Here is a 23,568-nt window from a genome sequence, read left to right as displayed (position 1 = left end):
TCACACAGCTAAACCATTGAACAAGTTACTCTGGGGCTGGTGCTTCATTTCAGCTAATAAGCAGAGGACATCATTATTACATGTCCATCTGAAGGTAGCATTTGAAAGATCTAGGGATTATGTTATTGGCCAGAGAAAAGTGATGGGGGGGGGGAGGAAGGAAGATGGAGCTGTATCTGTGGAAACTAGCATAAATAACAAAGAAATGCTGCAGCAGGAGTTACATCTCTCCTATCCATGGCTGCACATTTCTACAAACACTTGAAAGCTCCTCAGCATAATCCTATTGTCTGCCACCGTCATCTTGTATTGCCAGAGAAACAGCTGAAATCATGTTCCAGACATTGGCACAGAACATATGAATCGCAGCTCGGGGAGAATCCCCTGCTCTTGAAAAGACAGTGGTACATTCCTTCAATTGTGAACCTCTACTAAATTGGTTGCTGTGCATTTAATTCTAGTCCCACTGTTCAGTGTTTATAGGTGTTGTACAGCATCTTTCCAGTCGGACAGAATTTTCAGAGGCAGGTGTCTCTGTCTCTCCCCTTCCTTCTTTTTAAAAGGAACTCTTTTCAGCCATTCTTTCGATTAGACAATCGGAGAGACTGCAGGGAGTAGGAGCAAGCTCTCAGCTGCAAAGAATGGATGGTGTCAGTGGCAACAGGACGATGTCTTACAGTCGGTGGAGTTATGACAGGTACTGTGTTTTGCAGCCTTTGACATCACCCCTCCTTACTAGGTAGACAAAATTAGGCAAGACGATTCCTAAACTTACTGTTGCCTTCTCATTAGAAAAGCTTCACAGCCTTTGCCCTATTAAAATCAGTGTTTACTTTTGAGGCGTCAGACTGGCACTTTCCTTCATAACCATTTGGTGTTCGCTTGAACTGACAATGTTATCAACTTGCTGTTTGTTTCCCTCCTTATTCCAAATGACAGCCGGCTTCCCCCCACAAGTCCGCTGTAATGTTGAAGGTGGGAAAGTTCAGAGAAATATGCTCAGTTTCTCGTCTTTTGCAGAAATGGTGTCCCCAGAACTGAGCATAAGGAAAGACCTGTGTGGTTAATTAGTGGCTTAGAAGTGGTGCCATAAAGTTCCATTAGAAATTAGCAGGAGATGTTCTGTAGGTAAATGTGGGGTGATGTGTCAGGTAAAGGGAAAATCGGGGCAGATTTTCTGCTGAGAACTCTGCAAAATGTTCACAAAGCATTTAGATGGAGGGGGGAAAGCTCACTGTGATGCACACCTGCTACATCTTGCAACAAGCAGCTATTTTTCTCCCTCTGTCCTCCTCCCCCTTATTATATTCCCCCAATATAAAATTAGAGAATTAGAATTAGAGAATTGGTGCAATGGCAGCTCTACAAGTAACCAAATGAAAGGTTTAAGTTCCTTTTCTCTAACTGCATCTAGAACATTGGATTCTTATGTTTGTGTTTGTTGTGCTTGTTGTTCCTTAATAACTGTTGACTGATGAATCACAAAAAGGTAATTTCTGAAAAATCTTAAGTACCGCCCACCAGGCCACAGAAATCCTCTTGTGTGTTCAAGCTGCAGTGTGTGCTTCGTAAGGTAAATGATAGTCACACAGCAACAGGAAGAAAACATTGAACTAACATTGTGTGCTGTTAGAAGAGGTGGAGGAGAGTGTATCAGAGCCAACCATCTCAGTCTATGTTTTCCATCATGCCCTGTTCTGTGATGCACTTGGGGCCTTTTGATAGATGGCAGGTGTGTGACAGCTGAAACACACTAAAGGTGACTGAAATAGTTCCTGCCTAGCAATAGAATTTAATTTCACTACTTCATGTCTTCTTGTAATAGGACAGGCTAGTGGGGGAAAGAAAAGAAAAGGATGGATCTTATATGGACAACACTTTTTTCAGCTCCCATGTTTTGGTTCTATAGGATAGGGCCTCCTCTGCTTTGGTTTCCAGGCACATTGTGTGTGTGTGTGTGTGTGTGTGTGTGTGTGTGTGTGTGTTTGACAGGGGTTAAGAAATGTTATGCACGTTCATATATAGCTTCATATATCCTGAATGGCTAATGCTGTTAAGTTGAGAAATGATGCAGAGGTGTCTCTCGCTTATTAAATCTGCCCTCGCACTTCTGTGCTACTTGACAATTGCAAATTAGATGGATTCTTTCTAGTGTTCAAAGTAGCTTTCTGCCAGTGGCTGTAACTATGGAAGTCATAACATGTTGCATCTTGGATGATCTCTTATAGTAAAACGGTTTAACAGAAGATGAATGGCTGCAGGTTCCGTGCTTGGTAAAGCATCACTTGGGCTGGCAATTCATTTTCTCATGGGAGATACTTTAATTTGCTTATATGCAGGGTCACAAGTTAGTTTTCTCCTATTTATTTGTTTACAAAGTCATCAAGCTGGAGAGAATGGTGTATACACCTCAGTATATACCATATGGGGTGGTACAGAGTGGTCTTCAACTAAACAGTTCTGCTAGCTCAAGGACTTGTAGCTATGCAATAGAACTTCACCACCTCCTCCTCTCTCTGCACACCCCCTGCACACCCAGTAAACCTACTCCAGAGCATTGGGGGACCCCCAGATATATTTAGAGATTGCTCAGGCAGAGAATTGGGTAGAGAAATTCCAATGCATAGCTGATTAGCTGGAGACAGCCCACAAGATATAAAATTGATCGTTTATGATCAACAGTACAGTGGTACCTTGGGTTACATATGCTTCAGGTTACAGACTCCGCTAACCCAAAAATAGTAACTCAGGTTAAGAACTTTGCTTCAGTATGAGAACAGAAATTGTGCTCCAGCGGTGCGGTGGCAGCGGGAGGCCCCATTAGCTAAAGTGGTGCTTCAGGTTAAGAACAGTTTCAGGTTAAGAACAGACCTCCGGAACAAATTAAGTACTTAACCCGAGGTACCACTGTATACTGTCTATGTTTGATTTGTGTGCAAGCTTTCCTCCAAACACAACAGTTTCATGCAGATTGTAAATGGTCAACTGAATTAATCTCGTCTAGCCTCTGGTGGCTCTATCAAAAATGTTTTCAAGTGTTAAGAAATAGAGACTATGTACCTTCATGTTCCATGATAATACATAAATGCATGGATTTGTATCTAATGACATGAAACCCTTACTGTTTACTAGGGACAAGTTGATTATGGAGCTTACCACTCCTGGCTTCCCAACCTCTGTCTAGATCAGGGGTGAGCAAACTTTTTCAGCAGGGGGCTGGTCCACTGTCCCTCAGACCTTGTGAGGGGCTGGACTATATTTTGAAAAAAATATATAATAATAATAATAATAATAATAATAATAATAATAATAATAATAATATCTTTATTGTCATTGCCCCCTCTCAGGGACAACGAAAATCACTTGGCTGCTCCATCCACCCAGGTATTCCTATGCCCCACAAATAACCCAGAGGTGCATTTTAAATAAAAGCGCACATTCTACTCATGTAAAAACACACTGATTCCTGGACCATCCACAGGCAGGATTTAGAAGGCAATTGGGCCGGATCCGGCCCCTGGACCTTAGTTTGCTTACCCATGGTCTGGAACATAGAGTAGTACTCAAGTTGCCTGTCTATGATGTGAAGCACGACTGCACAAAACTTTCTCTATTTTTGATACTCTGTTCAAAAGTAGCACATTACGTGAAACCAAATAGATATAGTAATAGTAATAGTAATAATAATAATAATAATAATAATAATAATAATAATAATAATAATTTCCCCAGCTACTCTGGGCAGCTCACAACAGAATATTAAAAATACAATAAAACATCAACCATTAAAAACTTCCCCAAACAGGGCTGCCTTCAGATGTCTTCTAAAAGCCAGAGAGTTGTTTATTCCCTTGACATCTGAGGGGAGGGTGTTCCACAGGGCGGGTGCTACTACCGAGAAGGCCCTCTCCCTGGTTCCCTGTAACCTCACTTCTTGCAGTGAAGGAACTGCCAGAAGGCCCTTGGCGCTGGACCTCAGTGTCTGGGCTCAGCGATGGGTTGGAGACGCTTCTTCAAGTATATTGGGCCGAGGCCATTTAGGGCTTTAAAGGTCAGTACCAACACTTTGAATTGTGCTTGGGGACATACTGGGAGCCTATGTAGGTCTTTCAGGACCAGTGTTATATGGTTTCGGTGGCCATATAACATAATCAGGAGGTGAGGGTGGGGAGGCTAACAGTCTGTGTGCTAGCAGAACTGTTTAGCTGGATACTGCCCACAAGACCCGAGACTGCCAAGGCCAGAAATTCTACAAGTAGCTTTCCCTTTCCCTGGTAGTTGTAAAACTAGAAAAATAAAATAAAAATTTGCCACCTTGTTGTAAAACCTTAATCTGATGCCTGTGAAGGCTGCCTCACTGTCTAATGGTAGGGATCCATTCAAACTGTCTCAACTTTCACATTGATGGTAAACTTGGCTGAGGCACTAACTTGGACAGCAGCAGCTCCTGAGACTGCTTGCCTCTCTCCCAGTTTGCTAGTGACTTGACACATACCTCTTCACTATTTCTAAGCCTGCCATCCCAATTGCTGGCTAATTTTACTTACTCTGTGCTGGTTTATTCTCCAAGACTCTTTCTAGAACTGCTGGAACTTACTTCTCTGCAAATATGCTGCAGGCTGCCACAGAGATAGTTGAAAACTATGTGGGGTAAGGTGCCTTGGAGGTGATTCAAAATCTTCTCCTCATGACGCCCCAAATCTGAAACAGTTCCTGACTGTTAATAGTTTTGTTTATAATGCTGGTATAAAGGAGATAAAATAACTTACCGTATTTTTCGCTCTATAAGACACACCAGACCACAAGACGCACCTAGTTTTTGGAGGAGGAAAACAAGAAAAAAAATATTCTGAATCTCAGAAGCCAGAACAGCAAGAGGGATCGCTGCACAGTGAAAGCAGCAATCTCTCTTGCTGTTCTGGCTTCCGTGATAGCTGCGCAGCCTGCTTTCGCTCCATAAGATGCACACACATTTCCTCTTACTTTTTAGGAGGGAAAAAGTGAGACTTATAGAGCAAAAAATACGGTATTTCTTGTTTGGACGTTGCTTTTCCTATCAATTTTCTCAACCACCCTTTCCGTTTTTATTTGCATCCTATCACATGTGGTATCCTGAATTTTTTTGGTTTTCTATCAGTAGGTCTAAAGTAAGGCACATTGAAATCAGCTGAAAATGGTTAGAAAGAGAATGGCATAAGCAGTAATAGGGCCAGTGTTTGTGCTCTTCAGAGGCTTGGAATCAGCTTTGCTGATCTGAACAGGAATTGTGATATGATCATAGACTTTGTTAAATCTGTGATTTTCCAACTTGAGGATACCTGCAATGTAAATGACAGCTAATTGCTAAATCAATACAACTGATCAGACTAAATCAGAATGCTGTGAACATTTTTTTCCCTTTAAAAAAGATCACATTTCTTCCTCTACCAGCCAGATGAAATGTAACGTTACCAGTGTCAAATTGATGCTGTTGCATTCCTATCACTTTTCTACTGAATAGCATTTTCATTTGCAATAACCAGGGATGCAATTTTCATTCATATCTTATATCAGTTTCCATCAGATGCTTCCTGTATTCAAAATGTAGTGTTTTGAATTTTTTTAACCAATTAAAATTGGATGGTTTTGTAACGTATTCAAATATGCTGGAACTTTTTTAAAAAAACTATCTTTAGTCACTGTAAATTTATATTTATCAAACACTTTTTGGCTGCAGTTTTTAAATTACATTTTTTGAGAGCCGTGTCACTGAAATCTGTAGGTCTACTTTGTGATTGTGTGCAAGAAGTGAACAAGGCAAGGCTTGAATAACTGGTGCAAAAGTGAAAGCAGCTTTGAAATTTACATTCTCAAAGGCAGAGATATGCTGTTAGCTTCATTCAGTCATGGCCTTTAGAATTCAAGTCATAGCTTTTCATTCACCAGCAGTAGTGTTGAAAAGGTGAACCTCGATTATTGCCAGCTCATGACAACAACATTTTGTTGCCAAGGGTACGGAGAGCAAAGGAACCATTCATTATCAGCTTGATTCAAATACAAGTTAATAAACTATGGATCATTGCCCAGGATTGCTAATTCCAGCAACAGTAATACTGTTGACTGTTTACTGACGCAAACTGATTTCACACATGCCACTTAAAGCACATTGGAGTTGCTCTCCTGCTGTTGGAGTGCTTGTAACTCAGTAGCAGAACACATGCTTTGCGTAAAAAAAGATCCCAGTTTAAACCCCTGGCATCTCCAGGTATAGCTAAGAAAGACTTCTGTTTGAAACTGCAGAGAGTCTCTGCCAGTCAGTGCAAACAATACTGAACTGGATGGATGGACAGGCTTGGCAAAAGGCAACTCCTTATGTGTGAAATGTAGGATAACCAGCCTCATATAACCAACATTCTTAAGTCTAATTAATGCATGAAGGGGTTAATACCACAGAGTAAGCTGTCCTGCCAGGCTTATCTATGTCCACTTCCCTTCACCTTGAGAGGAACCAGGTAATCAAACCTTTGTTCTCCTCCAGATTATGTGAGAAGCTCAGCTTCTGAAGATCTGCAGGTATAGGGTGGTATATAAATTCAATAAATAATGAAATGATAATAATAATTATAGAAGAGGTTTGAGGTGGTTGCTCCAGCTTAGCTGCATAGCTCTCACAAGCCACCCTTGAGTTCCTATACCAATAAATTAGGAACTTGACCACTTCGTAGCTAAGCCCAGGTTTTCTGCCTGTGAAACTTTTCTGAAGCTCATGAGCCTGACCTTTGAAGAGTTTGTAAGTAAACCATTTTTCATCTTACCAAATGTGTGATATTTTCCTACACTGGGGGAAGAGGGAAACTTTGGAAAGAAACCTTTTGAACTCACTTTAAAGGGCACATTTTAATGTTTTACAGCCTATATTTCCATGCTTTACTTCCACATAGCATGTTTTGCGATTTTAAATCTCTGCTGGGGTTCTCTTACTTGCCCCAAACTTGGATCTTGGCACCAAGGAATTCTCCTTTATATATTTTATTTCCTGAAGCAACATGAAAGATAGAAAGAGACTTTCTCTTTAGAAAATAAAACAGATAGGTGGATCTCAGTAGTGGTTGGTGCCACGGTCTGGTTTACGGTGATCGAAATCCCGGCTGGGGATGTTGGGACCGGGGGCAAGATGGCGGGGTGGAATTCCAGAAGCCAGGAGTCAGAAAGCCAAGAGTCCAAGGGTCAGGAAGCAAGGAGTCACGGGTCTGAGGATCAAGAAGCAAGGAGTCAAACACAGCAAGACAGGGAACATGTTGCTGTGGCAAAGAGCTGAAGGGAAATGCTGACCTTATATCCCTTCCCAGCTCTTGCCACCAGGTGCTGTGAGTTTCCAATTGGCCTCACCTGTGAGGCCGTGCCTTGCCTCTTCAGAACAAACTTAGGAAGGCCCCACTCCTGCAAAGTCCTATTGGTCACAGGGCCTGCCTCCTGCACACACACCTGACAGTTGGTGACTGGTGGGTCGGAAGGCAGGAAGGCCAACTGCAGATGGAGCCAGAAACAATGACAGACAGTGCCAATTAATTCTAGTTTTGTCTCCCTCCTCCTCCTCCTCCTCCTTCCTGAGTTCTTCAGGGGCAATGCTAAGACTAAGGAGGAGGAGGAAACTGACTGCTAGGACCACCCTCTGGACTGGTTGTAAGAAAGAAGGCATAGAGGTGGGAGGTAACTGAGTTTGGTGAATTAGTGCCCTATTTGGCCCAGTGGACCAGCCTTCATTGCTAGCCAACCTTGTCCACGACGCAGAGAGATAGAATGAAGTGGTGGAGACAACCATCACACCTATATCTCTGTCACTTCCTTGGCCAGTGCAAGGTAGAAGTCAAGGTACAGGCTTTCACTGAATTTTTGAAGGGCTGGATTGGGTCCCACCCTGGAAGCTAAAATGTAAAAAACACCTGCCTCTTAGATCAGACCAGTAGCCCATCTAGTCCAGCATCCTGTCCTTATTATTATTCCTTTTGAATAATAATGACAACAATATATTTTTTAATCTAGGCGTTTCCCCTTGTTGAATTTCCCTTTGCAACGTCTTTTGCAAGTCCTTAACTCCGCCCTTACTAGTCAATAAGACATGTGCAGATTTGTCCCATGCCTAGAAAGCATGGGTCTGAGTGGTTTCACCTATGCCTACCGCATTCGCCCAGAAAACCCACTCTCTAGCACTATATTGGAATAAACGGCAATTCGCTGAATTGCCATTTGTTCCAATTCAGCGCTAACCTGCAGGTTTTTCCAGGAGAAAGCAGTGTAGCCTTGCACCAGAGTCGGAGCACTATGACCAGCTGCCGTAGCCGTAGAAGTTGCCCAGTATCTAATCAAAATCCTGTGGGAAAAGTACAGAAAGTAAGGCTTTGTTTGCTCACCTGAGAGACTGTTTTGCTACTGAATTAAAAAAGGAAAAGGTAACTCTTGGTACCTTCATGCTATTACTGTGTTAGTCCTTCTGTACCTCTCTCCAGATTCCTCTGTGATATTTTATCCTTCCCCAATTTCCTTCCTTCATTTCCTCACTCATTCGTCTGCCGCTCATTTTCACACAAGAGCCATTTGATCAGCAGCATAATGCTAACAAAATGCAAGAGTAATCACCCACAGCATTTCAGGTAAAGCAATGTCTACACCAGAGGATGGGTTTTTGAATATATGATACATCCTTCTGCAGATTAGCTTGTTTTGTTCAGGTTTCTCCTACACAGGGAGATGGCACTGAGCAACGGATTGTGCTGTCCTCTGAATTAAATGTGTGCTGTTCCCAAAGTATATTAACTGGAAGCAGGCCAAGGAAATACAAAATGTACATGACTGCATAGCCATTTCCTGAAACAATATTCCCTTCTGGCAAGGTACAGATGCTGTCATAGCGAGACACAGAAAGTACCTGCTTGATTTCCATTGCTCTTCATTTCCTCTTTAAAATAGTATACATTTTTAAACTGAAGAATGGCTAAGAAACAATTTTTAACCAGAAATGTTTCAGTGAAGTGCTGCTGTGTTTAAATAATTGCAAACTGTTTCTTCTCACCTTTGATTAATGTGACAATTGTAACATCAAAAATAGTTGCAGTTCATCAAACACAAGAGTCAATGAAAACAGTAATGAAGGTTTGTATAATTCCCACCATCTTCTGAAGTATGGAATGTGGACCAATGCGAGAGGGTCTTTTCAGTGGCTACCCCAGGGCTCTGAAACGTGTTTCCCGAAGGCAGGGGTTGTCAACCTTTTTGGACCTGTGTGCATGTTATGATTTTCTGAGAAAGTGCTGTGGGAACCAGTCACAAAATGGCTGTCATGGCATAAAACAACCTGTTCAACAAGTTTATTGTTTTAGCCAAAGCTCATGACAAACTAGTACTAGGCAATAGTATTAATAAAATAACACAGAGCATACATTCATTGTATAAAAATCCATAATATATATAAAAGACTTTGCCAAGATCCTGAGCATTAAAACAGTTTCCATTGTGCATCTCTGACAACTCTGATTCTAATATCATTTTGCCTTTTTTAAATCCAATTTGCCAGCACCCATGATGTAAGAGAGATGTTGACAAAATCAATAACATACATTAAAAAACCCAAACCAACATATAATTCAATAACACGTTAAAGTAACAAAATAAAGAGGATGAATCTTCTTTTTAAGCAGCTTTTCACTTCCAGGTGTGATTTTTTACTCTACTCTCCCTGCTGTTAAGACAGTGCTTCTAATTTATTTCGTCTATTTTCCTTTGATGTCTTAATGATGATGTTTCTTATTTGCTTTTAACAATCTTCTCTACTCGTTTTACTGAGGAATAGATACTGAAGGCTGCAATCCTATAACACTGTGAGTACATCCCATAGAACTCAGATACAGTGGTACCTTGGGTTACAGACGCTTCAGGTTACATACGCTTCAGGTTACACACTCCGCTAACCCATAAATAGTGCTTCAGGTTAAGAACTTTGCTTCAGGATAAGAACAGAAATCGTGCTCCGGTGGCGCGGTGGCAGCCATTAGCTAAAGTGGTGCTTCAGGTTAAGAACAGTTTCAGGCTAAGAACGGACCTCCAGAACGAATTAAGTACTTAACCTGAGGTACCACTGTACTTGAAATGGAATAAAATAAATAACTTGTGACAACCAGATGGGCTGCTGTGCCACAATGGGAGGAGGCAACTAAATGTCAAAGCAACAAACATCACCAGTACTGGGACATAGACTTGGGCTGGGCATGGCTCAGTGGGGAATGTGCCCTTGCAGCATCTACCACTTCAGGTTGCTGCCTCCCTCTGCCTATTGTCGCTGAGCATAGGAAGTGTATTTTGCTGGACAGCTATGTAGCTTCCATGATACATTTCGCCAAGTTGAGATGGGGCTTGAGGACACCCATAACAGAGAGCAATGCTTGCTGCTCTTATGTATAGTTTGTCTCTAAGATGCATTTTGACTGAGATTGCTATCCTTGGCGAATGGGAGCATCGAGACTTTCTAATGAGCTATGTTGATGAAAATAGATGAGAATCTATCTTGTAACAACAATATAACCCTGAAACTTAATCTCCGTTGTTGGAATTGAATGGCTCGAACAGGAATGGTTTTGTAACTCTCCACCTGTCTGATGTGATCAGGAAATCTCACATGGATTCAGGAGTCACATTTTCTGCTTAGTTATCTATGAAAGCATAAAGCACTGATATGTAAGAGCTGTTAGCGTGCTTCTTCCCCAACAGCATGCTACGAAGCTGCGGTATATGAATTGCAACAAGCTGTGTGTGTTGCAACCCAGAGACACTTAAGCATTTTGCATGCCTGATCATTAGCATTATGAGGCAGCGTGGTGGGGTGTGTGGGTAAACAACCCATCCTTAAAGCTACCACAGGAAGGCAGAATATCTGGACTGTGGATTATGCCCAGTGAATCAAACTATTTTCAGGATTCAAAATTTTAAGATGATGATAAGAATATTTTATTTACTTTCACCACAATTTTATTCAAAACTAAAAATAATGAATGAGAAATGAATTTGCAAAGAAAAACACCTCGGTCCCTGGAATCTGAATCTATATCTATTATTGACTACCAGTGTTGGCAAATGCCAAATTATAAAAATGGTTGCTCCTAGCACACCATATTTTTGTCAAACAAGCACATATATTTTTATTGGAGTTATAATGTAAAATGATTGTTTGAATCAACAAACAGTATTAGAACTGGGAATGCGTTTTCACCTCTTTCAGGTTTCCTTTAATTGTCATTTATTTGATGAATTAATTTATTAGCTTGTTATGCATGCTCGGAGCCTCATTCATACTTCATGGTTACAGTGTTGTATCACTGGAACATAATCTGAAATAAGTGAAAATACTATTTAAAATGGTGATTTGATATGTTGCTGAGCTGACGAATGTGATCCCATATTTAAGTACCTCATTGGAAACATATCGAAAGGCAAAGTCTAACTGGCATAATTAGTTCATACAATTCCCATAATGTACATGTTATTTGCTTGAACATAATATTTGCCATGAAAGCTAATGGATATACATTTTCTGCCCACAAATATAATAAACCTTGCCCGACTTTTACAAAAATTATCAGAGCCTGGAAATAGAGATTTGAAATGCTTTTGTGATATTAAAGCAGTTTTATGATTTATATCTACCTGCGCTTATGAAAGACAGATGATAATGTTCATGAAGATACAGATTATGTTTCCATGACTTTTTACAACAAACACATCAGACTGAGCTCTCCAAAGATCAGAGGCTTTCCATAGCATACTTATCACTGTCCCCCAATATACAACTCCCCAATAATTAGAAAACTCTGTACTTGAAAATGGGTAGAAAGAAAATCTCCTGAATCTGGAAAGAGAAAGACTGCTGAACCAATAGCTGAATAAAAGGTTGATAACAGACACCCCCAATGGCGGCCCTGCTATGGCTCCTCTACTTCAGGGGATAAGGTAGGGGATTAAGAGTTCAATTGCCCTTGGGGCAAGTTCCAGATTACCAGCCAGAAACATTTGTGCAAGGCAGCCTGTTATGCCAGTATCTCTCTGCCTCAAGGATATTGCATCGCTCAGAATCCCTGTTGGAACCCCAGTCTCCCCTGTTTTCATTGGAGGCAACAACTGCTAAAGTAGGCTGGGTTCTTTTAAACAAGGAGGCTCCTTTTGTGAATGTTGGAACTAGGCTCAGTCTAAGGATGACTGTTGCTGAAGCAATATTAGAGCTCTCCTCTTAAGGTGTATCCAGCCTGAACCTACAGGGAGCTGTCCAGGGTACCAGCCTTGCATCTATATTACTGAGATCATTGTTCAAAACAGAACACCTTGGGCCATCTTCTCTAAATCTGGCTCGAGTGGAAGTCTGTGTAAGCTAATAGCTCTTGTATATTTATTTCAAGGCTAGTATTAAATGAGAAGGAAGAAAACAAAGAAGAAAACGAGCAGTCCCTTTACAGCCAGTGTGGTGTAGTTGTTAAGAGCGAGGGACTCGTAATCTGGGGAACCTGGTTCGCGTCTCTGCTCCTCCACATGCAGCTGCTGGGTGACCTTGGGCTAGTCACACTTCTTTGAAGTCTCTCAGCCTCACTTGCCTCACAGAGTGTTTGTTGTGGGGGAGGAAGGGAAAGGAGAATGTTAGCTGCTTTGAGACTCCTTAGGGTAGTGATAAAGAGGGATATCAAATCCAAACTCCTCCTCCTCCTCTTCTTCTTCATCATCATCTTCCTAGAGTCTAGGCCCTAGGTGTAGGGATGCGGGTGGTGCTGTGGTCTAAACCACAGAGCCTAGGGCTTGCCAATCAGAAAGTCAGCAGTGCAATCCCTGTGACAGGGTGAGCTCCCATTGCTCGGTCCCTTCTCCTGCCAACCTAGCAGTTCGAAAGCATGTCAAAGTACAAGTAGATAAATAGGTACCACCCCAGCGGAAAGGTAAACGGCATTTCCATGCACTGCTCTGGTTCTCCAGAAGCAGCATAGTCATGCTGGCCACATGACCCGGAAGCTGTCTGCAGACAAACGGCAGCTCCCTTGGCCAGTAAAGCGAGATGAGCGCCGCAACCCCAGAGTCGTTCACGACTGGACTAAACGGTCAGGGGGTCCTGGCTTTAGGGCCTAGATGTATGTATGGAAGCTAAGAGAGGCTTCATCTTTGGTCTCTTTTGTGCCCACACATCTAGAAGGGATCCTGTGACTTGGGTATAATAACTACTCCTCCTCTGATCTAGATCCACACATATTCCTGCATACGTGATCAGCCTAGCAGCCACTAAGCCACAGCAGATGGCCTAGCCTTGGGGTTTGTGTGTGATAGTTTTGCAAGTCCCTGTTCAAAGAACAGCATAGTTTCAGTCATCTTGTAATTGATGCAACGGATGGAGAGAACGAAGAGACTTCTTGAAAGGGATTAGCTTTTTATAAAACAGTAAAGAACAAGTTAGATGTGTATTCCTGCCCTGGAACGTGGGAGCACATGCACTCAAATTACCAAACAAAGTGGAGATATATGCAAACGGCATATGAAATGAGGCATTGCTAAAGACATCGGTTCCTATATAATTCTTTTTTTATTTAACTTCTTTCCAAATTGAAGACTTTGGTCTGTTACAAATATTGATGATAAGGAGATTTCAGCCATTGGAACAAGGCTTTTTGTATAACACAGTACGAATATCTTTGGCAAAACGGTAATTTGATCCCTCTCTCACAATCAAATCCCCATAGATCGTCCTTAACGAGAACCTTGCTTTATTGGCCCTCAGGGTGCAATTATGTAAGCATTATTTCTTGTACCAGCGTTACTAGATTACTCATAGTCCGGAAAACATATCTTAAATTTCAAACCTGTGCTGACCATTGCATTTATCTGCCAACTCTGAAAAATACTCTCAAATCTTGAGTTGAGAGAGACAAAGAGACAGATCTCAGTCTCTAGTAGAACCTTGGTAATCATCAAGAGGATTGAAATGTTGCCTTAACAGAACAGGGGTATTTCTATATATATAAATAAACTCATTAAACAAATGTCCTCTGTCCCAGTAGGCTGATTATACAGCTCCTATTTATTAGCTGAGTGTTGTTGGATTTTTTTTTACAAGCCTGGCTTTGCATCCCCAATGGCCCTTTGCTTGTTTTCTTTTCTTTCCTTTCCATTATGTGTGTATACACAAGCACATATATGGATCCTCTTGATAACTGGAAAGTGCATATATAGGGAAGGGGAAAACCTCCTTGCTTGGAGTTGCCAGCAAAAAACAAAAACAAAACTCACCTGGAAAATATAATAGTTGTTTTTCTTAACCTCATTGTTTCAGATTAGTGAGAACTTCAGTTCAATAGTGTGTGTGTGTGTGTGTGTGTGTGTGTTGTTTTCAGAAAGCTCAAATAAATTGGATGTCGATCACTGATAAATCATTTTGTTTAATATGAAGCACCACGCTCTTCCCATCCCCACTTCCAATATGTCACCATGAGCACCCCAAAGTGTTTGTTTGTATGGATGTACAATCTGTCTTTGGGACGCGGGTGGCGCTGTGGGTTAAACCACAGAGTCTAGGACTTGCCGATCAGAAGGTTGGAGGTTTGAATCCCCACAACGGGGTGAGCTCCCGTTGCTCAGTCCCTGTTCCTGCCAACCTAGCAGTTCGAAAGCACATCAAAGTGCAAGTAGATAAACAGGCGGGAATGTAAACGGCGTTTCCGAGCACTCCTCTGGTTCGCCAGAAGCGCCTTAGTCATGCTGGCCACATGACCCGGAAGCTGTACGGCGGCTCCCTTGGCCAATAAAGCGAGATGAGAGCCGCAACCCTAGAGTCGGCCACGACTGGACCTAATGGTCAGGGGTCCTTTTACCTTTACCTTTACAAGCTGTCTTTATAATGAGGACCAAACTAGATGTGATGGGAATGGGTATGTTTATTTGTATTTCATACATTTGCCCCATTCACATCTCAGCTAGTATTTGCTAGTCAAATTGGAAACAGTTAAATGTTTCCCTGAAAGGAGGCATACTCTGGGGCATGTTCTTGAGTTCATCTACTCAGTTCACATAGGGCATTGGCCAGATTTGATAGGCTACACTGTTGCCTGGATAAACTGAGAGGCTGCTCAAAAGAGCATGGCCACCACTCCCTTGTGACTACTCATTGCGGGAAAAGCTTAGGTAGTGGTATGCAAGCTGTCACTCAAGAAAGCTGATTCACCATTCCTGATCTTGTTGTCAAGGAACTCCCTGATAAGCTTCCAAGCTACCTCGGGGTTACCCTGGAACAACACTTGAGAATTGCTGGTCTGAATCAGGGATTGGGACCTGAATCCAGTGGGCAGACAGGATCTTTTTCTCCCCACCACCATGGACCATGTTGGGCAGGTGGGTGGAGCCACCAACCTGTCAATCACCTGACATCACAGTGACATCAGATGACCTATTTATTGCACAGTGCTGCGCATGCTGGGCACTCTAAATGGTAAGCAATCTTCAGTGTTCCAATAAGCACATGGGTGCAGCCTTCCAGCAATGCTAGAAACAGAATATCCTGTTTTGTGATGTATTGGCCAAAGGAAGTAGTTTGCTGCTGCTCTTTCAAGTCTTAAGCATGAGCACTTAGTTGATATACACCTAAACTGTGGGGCTCTCTCTCTTCCTAGCATTTTTCCCTGCTTGGGGAAATGAAATAGAGGTGTCGGGGGGGGGGGGAATGGAACTTCATTTTCCAAACTAGTATTAACTGGACTGCCTCCAAAGCATGTCACTCTGACTGGAAAGTGCCTTTTGACAGCATATTTGGCAGGCCTCAGATATGAGCAAGTACTATGGGCTTGATGATTAGTTATTTATGAATCATAGATTTGTTACCAAGGCAACAGCCGTTGGCTCCGACTAGGAAATGTTGATCTTATGCCAGAGCCTTCAAGAAGGATTCAAATGGCTCCCATATACCGCTTCTTAAACCGTAATCTTTGCTCAAGCTGCCAGGGTGCTATAGTGAAAGAATAAAGAAGATAATGGGAAGCAATGAGGGATATATATACACACACACACACACACACACACACACACACACCAGTTTATAACTTGCAGATAAGGGTTGTGAGCATTGTGGAACTATTATTGCAAGAAAATGCTACTCCGAATGCCCTCTAGTGTCCTCCAGGAGAAACTGGAAGCTTCTTGTCATTTCAGAGTTGCTGCTTAGAAGGTTTCTCATAGAGTTTTTACAGAACAACAAATAGCCATGTTTTTAGTGCACCATACACAGATGAGATGTGAGCAAAACAAAAGCTGACTGTCAGGCTCTGATTAGTACACAGTCAAGATAATGTTAGCCTCTTTTGTTTTAGCACTGTGAAACGGTATTTAGAAATAAGAAGGCACTCTAAGCAGGTTAGTTGCTCCATGTGACTAGAATAAGCAGCAGCACTTTCTGTCTGCATTTAGCTTCTCAGCACACACACATGGTAAAACCTCTGTCCTAGAAATGGCTGCATGAAAAACCCAGGTTTCTACATAAGTAGAGATGAGGGGAGAAGCATGTGGCCAGTTACCTCAGGGATGGAAGTCTGTGACCCTTCAGATGTTGTTGGACTACAGCTCACATCAGCAATGACCACTGGCCTTGCTGGTTGGGGCTGATGGGGGTTGGAATCCAGTAACATCTGGTAGGGCCACAGGTTCCTCATTCCTGATCTTTCTAACTGGAGAAGCCAGAGAGTGAACATGGGACCTTCTACATAGCGCAAGAGGGGAATGTGGGTAGTTTTAGATGGCTTTTGTCTGAGCTTTTATCCCTTTGTGCTGGTGAGGGTGCTGAATTGACAGCCACACTGTGTCTGTACACCAGCATGGCCCTGATCTTGCCACACACAAACACCAGCCCTATATCTCAAACATCTTTAGCCTTTATATATATCTTGGAAGCCACCCAGAGTGGCTGGGGCAACCCAGCCAGATGAGCAGGTACCAACAACAACAACAACAACTATTATTATTATTATTATTATTATTATTATTATTATTATTATTCAGACTTTGACACAGATATGGTCAACCACATACTAAATCCTTGCACAGATGACAACACAAAGTTTAGGTCCAGTCTTCACAGTCATTCAAAGACTTCAAAAGGTCTGTCTGCATTTTTCAGCTATCACTGTTCAATAGTACATATGCACTTAGTCACATCACTTAGGTGCCAACTCCCTGGGGCCCTGGGTACCCAAGCACCCACAAAATTCCCCATGAAAGGGCCAGGCATCCACAAATTTTGGTGTGAGGGCTATGCACATTGCATGACACCCACAGCCCTGGACACCCATGTTTGTGTGGGGCCAAGTTGGTACTCCTGCCATGTCACATGTAGAGCACAATGAATGGAAGTGGCTGCAGGTTGGGGGTCAGCCTAAGTAAATGGTATTCCTGTGGTGGAAGGCCCTGGAAGGCTTATACAGCAGTGGTGGAAGTCAGAAGTGAGTGACCAAGGGCTGCCATTTTAATTTCACACAATGCCTCAAAAATATGGTACATTAAGGGCATTGTGGTAAATCACCTATGGACTCTTTGAGAGACTTCAGTCTTTCAATGCTGAGAAGCACAAGAGTTTTAAAGGTTTTTGCTTTCTAATTTTTTATTGTTTTTGTTTTCTCTCTCTTCTCTTTCTCCACTTTTTATTTTCTTTCTTTTATCACTTTATTTCTTTATAAATGAAAATCTTTCAATAAAATATCAGTATCTCTCAAAACAACAACAACAACAACAAGAGCTCTAGAAGTTTATTTGCTTTCTACAAATGAATTTTGAGAATCCAAGGAATCCTTTCTTAAACAACTGGATGAATTGACAATTCTCAAAACTTTATGTAAACCAAAATCTAAATACCATGTCAGAACTGCTTGCAACATTCCTGCAATCTAATCCTTGGCCAAAGAGGAAATTGATGTAGGGGGAAGCCATGCCTGACTAATGCTGCAGAAGGAATGCTTTGAATCTAATAGATTGGAAAATTGTTCCTGACCCATCCATCTTTATGTAATGATTACCTGGGCAATGCTGACAAGGTTACTCTCTTCCTGGGTTATCTGTCAAGCAAATACTGGAACTGTAAACTAATAAGAGCCCTGGGCAGCACCAACTTAATGTACCTGACTTTTAAAGTTTGGCAGAAATGAACTATTGTCATGGGCAATTCAAGGGTTTATTTTCCCTTCATGCCTGCCCCCATCTTCTGTATGTGAGATCGCAAACTGGCTGTTGTGCTTCCAGCAATTCACCTCTAACACGGGATTTTACTAAAGATAAAAGAAAATATGACATCTGTGCTAAACTATAGCTTTCCACACAAAAAAACCAAAACAATGCAAGATTGTTTAGGGACTCAACTTGAAAGGAACATGTGGTTATATCAGAGGGGAAACTTATGGCAAGAATGAAAGGAAGAATGAATCTCATAAGGATTTTTAAAAAAACATATTTTTTATTAAAGATTTCTTGGTTAACAAAAGTATGTGCCATGTCTCTTTTTTCAAGTTACATTTTCTACAGATCAGTTTCATTTGTTGCTGTTGAAGCTGCAACAACACCAGCAATTCTGTATGTATTTGACCCCTGTATCTCTCTGCCTTTCTCTCAAGATTTGCTTTTTGTAGGTATCTTGATCTTATTTTGGTGGTTGAAATTGGATATATAGGCTCAACAGTGATCTAGATTTTCCCCATAAACATCATGCAGCTTAAGGGGTCACTCCCTCTGAATGAGCAGGTGCATAAATTGGGGGTACTCTTAGATGCATGTCTGTCATTAGAGATCCAAATGACCTCTGTGACTAGGAGCACAGTCTTGTCTGGTATGCCAGCTACAACCATATTTGGCATGGAATACCTTGGCCACTGTAGTCCATGCCGAGGTAGCCTTGAGACTGGATTGCTGCAATGCAATCTCTGCGAGGCTGCACTTGGACCTAGTTCCAAAGCTCTAGCTGGTAAAGAATGCAGTGGCTGGACTGCTGATGGGGGAGGATGGCTGACAGCATCTCTGCTGCGAAAACATCTGCAATGATAGTCCATAAGTTACCAAGCCACCTTGAAGGTTCTTGAGTTGATATTCAAGACCAGAACAACTTGGGCTGAAAATACTTTAAGGGCTTTGTGCACCCTTAGATCGCATCCCAATCACTGTGGGATCTGAAGGAGTGCTGTTAGTTGTCCCTGTACTACAGAGAACTGACTAGCCTTAACTGGAAGTTGGTCATTTAGTGTCATTGATCTCCTGCTGTGGCATACTCTTCCAACAGAGATTCAGCAGATATCCTCAGTTTTAACTTTGAGGCATCTCTTGGCAATTCTTTCATGCTGATAGTCCTTAGCAGTTGTTTAATTTTTTATTTGTCTGTTGCCTGAATGATTGTCTGCATTTTTATTTTTTATTTTAAATGGTGTTTTATAGTGCACACCGCCTTGATATACGTATTTTATGATAGGGCAGTATAGAAGTGCTTTTATAAATAAACAATATGTAGACTCCAGCCACCGTATTTTAACATTATCCACATTGTTCATTTGACTGAAGCATTTAATTTTAGATCTGTGGTATCCAGGTGAATCTCTAAAGAATAGCTACAATTAGTGCTACAGATTGGTTTTCTCCTGTGGTGAACATTTTAGGGAAATAACTCAGAAAAGACGGAAGACATGGTGGTGACTATGGAAGCAGGAAAAAAAATGGCCTCTCCTCTCACTCCCCACCCCTCTTTGTGGTGGCAGATCTCTAGATCTCTCCCTGCCTGATGACAGAGCTGGCAATAGAGAGAGAGAGAGAGAGAGAGAGAGAGAGAGAGAGAGAGAGAGAGAGAGAGATGATAGATGATAGATGATAGATGATAGATGATAGATAGATAGATAGATATAGATGATATAGATGATATAGATGATATAGATGATATAGATATAGATATAGATATAGATATAGATATAGATATAGATATAGATATAGATATAGATATAGATATATAGATATAGATAGATAGGCAAATCATTTTGGAGTATTCATGAAAGATGCATGTGATATAGATGATATAGATGATATAGATGATATAGATATAGATATAGATATAGATATAGATATAGATATAGATATATAGATATAGATAGATAGGCAAATCATTTTGGAGTATTCATGAAAGATGCATGTTTTACCCATAGTACCACTTCACATTTCAAATCCCCTTTTTATACACAACAGCGGCGCCCTGTGCATGTTTTCTCAGAGTAGGGTTGGAGAAGAATTTTGTTTGGTAATAATCATAATAATAATAAAAAATTATTATTTATACCCCACCCATCTGGCTTGGCTTCCCCAGCCTCTCTGGGTGGCTTCCCAAAAAATTATTAAAATACTGTAATACATCAAACATTTAAAGCTTCTATAAACAGGGCTGCCTTCAGATGTCTTCTAAAAGTCTGGTAGTTGTTGTTCTCTTTGGCATCTGGTTGGAGGGCATTCCACAGGGCGGGTACCACTACCGAGAAGGCCCTCTGCCTGGTTCCCTGTAACTTATGAGGGAACCGCCAGAAGGCCCTCGGTGCTGGACCTCAGTGTCTGGGTAGAACGATGGGGGTGGAGACGCTCCTTCAGATATACTGGACTGAGGCTGTTTAGGGCTTTAAAGGTCAGCACCAACACTTTGAATTGTGCTCGGAAATGTATTGGGAGCCAATGTAGGTCTTTCAAGACTGGTGTTATGTGATCTTGGCGGCCGCTCCCAGTCACCAGTCTAGCTGCCGTGTTCTGGATTAGTTGTAGTTTCCGAGTCTTGATTTATCAGCAGTCACCTAATTTGCATTCCCTGGACTAAAACACAGACCAGAGCATTATTATCCTTTGGATGTTGCACTTCTCTTAATTTTGTGGTACAGTTCATAGCTATTTTAAAATGCACACTTTTGGATAAAATATGTTTAGAAATGGATGCATGGAGATAAAAGATGTATTACTTTGTGATGAAATATGTGTTAGTGTGTGTATCAGATTAATGCAGAAATGGGTCCTAACAGACTTCAGATAAACCTATGTGAAACTGACATATACTGGAAATAGGCTAAACTTCTCCTCTTGTGAGTCAGAAGCATATCCAATGGAATTTGATGGGGTTTGCCCCCAAGAAAGAGTGCCTGAGATTGCAGCCTTAAAGGTAAAGGTAAAGGTACCCCTGCCCGTACGGGCCAGTCTTGACAGACTCTGGGGTTGTGCGCCCATCTCACTTAAGAGGCCAGGGGCCAGCGCTGTCCAGAGACACTTCCGGGTCACGTGGCCAGCGTGACATCGCTGCTCTGGCGAGCCAGAGCCGCACATGGAAACGCCGTTTACCTTCCCGCTGGTAAGCGGTCCCTATTTATCTACTTGCACCCGGAGGTGCTTTCAAACTGCTAGGTTGGCAGGCGCTGGGACCGAGCAGCGGGAGCGCACCCCGCCGCAGGGATTCGAACCGCCGACCTTTCGATCGGCAAGCCCTAGGCGCTGAGGCTTTAACCCATTGCAGCCTTAGTTACTGTATTTCCCCCTCTGCCTATTTCCCCCTCTGCCTAGTTACTGTAATGCTTTGCAAATTTGTGCTAGTTAAGAGCAGTTTCAGACATATCTGCTTGCAAAGCAAACATTGATATTAATCGGATAACATTTCCCTCATTTTCCTCCCTGGCAGCACTCATTAGTCTTCTGCTACTTGACATTGCTTTAGCAAAAACCTTTGTATGCCAAGCCAGCATCATTTGTTGGAGAGAATGAGATGCATCCCAGGATGTAACAAGACACAGCTTACAGTATATAGTGCAACAGAATATTCTATGAGGAAGGGGAAGGGGGAAAAGATAATTCTTATAGTTGTATCACATTTCAATCAGGGCTTTCCGTGTCTGTGTATTTGGAATTCTCAACAGTCTCGTATTACAGAAATAAGAATGCAAAAGTATTGTTATGAGTTTGTGGGTGCTAGACACTTCTAAATTCCTGGAACCAGTAAATGTTAGAACTTAATCAAGACTCGGAGGGTTAAAACTGGGGCCAGATCTGTGTGTATCAAGTCATGTACTAGACACTTCTAGTTCCCTGAAATCAGGAAGTGCCAAAAGCTAATTAAGCCAGGCTAAGCTGCTTGTGTGAAGTGATAGCATGGGTGATGAGCCATTCAGAAAACAATGGATCAAAGGAACTCAGTGTGAGAAAGCGAATAGGTGGGCCCCTCCCTCAACAAATAAAGGTTTAGAGTAGAGAATTGGCAGCAGTGTGAGTGAGAAGTTTGGGTTAAGGTAAAGGTAAAGGTACCCCTGCCCGTACGGGCCAGTCTTGACAGACTCTGGGGTTGTGCGCCCATCTCACTTAAGAGGCCAGGGGCCAGCGCTGTCCGGAGACACTTCCGGGTCACGTGGCCAGTGTGACAAAGCTGCATCTGGCGAGCCAGAGCCGCACACGGAAACGCCGTTTACCTTCCCACTGGTAAGCGGTCCCTATTTATCTACTTGCACCCGGAGGTGCTTTCGAACTGCTAGGTTGGCAGGCGCTGGGACCGAGCAGCGGGAGCGCACCCCGCCGCAGGGATTTGAACCGCCGACCTTTCGATCGGCAAGTCCTAGGCGCTGAGGCTTTAACCCACAGCGCCACCTGCGTCCCATAAGTTTGGGTTAGGAAGGAGTTATGTGACTGGGAGAAGCAAAGTATCAGGCAAAGCACAATGTCTGATGTCTTTCTGAATCCAGGGCTTCAGCTATGGGAGAAGCAAGACCCTCTTCGGGTGAATATGCTGTGAACCCCTCCATTGTTGGTTCAGGTTGTATATATGTGTAAATAAGCCATATATCATCAAGACATCACAGTCTCTGCTGTGCCTCATTTCCAAAAGGAAACATGGGCCCTGGGTAATCCACCTGGAACGCCTGGAATCTCGCATCACTCGGAGATCAGGGTGTCATCCAACAGTATCATAAAATTTTATATGTGGATGGTGTTTTATTATGGTCTCTACTTATAATGCCTAATAAAGGTTTGGTGAAGTAAGTAAGTAAGTAAGTAAGTAAGCAAGCAAGCAAGCAAGCAAGCAAGCAACAGTATCATTAGGCTGCTAATTCAGTCTTGCCCCAGAAAAAAAAAGAATGCTACATTCAGTATTCTTTTTGTGTCTGTGTTGAGCGCTTTATTGTGGAAGAGCAATGAGAACTGATAACTAATAATAATAATAATAATAATTTATTATTTGTACCCCGCCCATCTGGCTGGGTTTCCCCAGCCACTCTGGGCGGCTTCCATAAATTAAACCATAACTAAAACAAAATTATGCACCTACTGATGTGTGCAGTGATGAGAAACCATATGTGGCTCTGTATATTAATGTTCATAACTTGCTTGATTCCAGAATAGGCTTATTGCCTTCACCAAAGTAGAAGACCCAGCCTGCCAGAACTATTGTCTTCCATTCTCTTCATGTGCTTTGTTGATTTCAAATCTATGAAATTCTGTTAAGGAACTTAGGAACCAAGGAAGCCTCTTTACATTGGCTTATCTAGTTGAGCG

The 23,568-nt window shown here is 42.1% G+C and overlaps 1 protein-coding gene across 2 annotated transcripts in view; it reads left to right on the top strand.

Annotated features, from left to right (window-relative positions):
• The first annotated feature begins 443 nt into the window (after positions 1-443).
• Positions 444-23,568, top strand: part of TUB (TUB bipartite transcription factor) — a 123,256-nt gene continuing 100,131 nt past the window's right edge. Inside the window, exon 1 of one of the 2 annotated variants that reach the window (XM_079966526.1) lies at positions 444-697. In XM_079966526.1, the coding sequence (XP_079822652.1) occupies positions 642-697 (56 nt within the window). In that variant the 5' untranslated portion in view covers positions 444-641. The remainder of the gene's footprint in view (positions 698-23,568) is intronic. The other variant, XM_079966523.1, reaches the window with a different exon arrangement.

Source organism: Podarcis cretensis, assembly GCF_951804945.1.
Source record: "Podarcis cretensis genome assembly, chromosome: 1".
Taxonomy (NCBI): domain Eukaryota; kingdom Metazoa; phylum Chordata; class Lepidosauria; order Squamata; family Lacertidae; genus Podarcis; species Podarcis cretensis.
The sequence above is the reverse complement of the archived record's forward strand: the minus strand, read 5'-3'. Positions and strand labels throughout refer to the sequence as shown.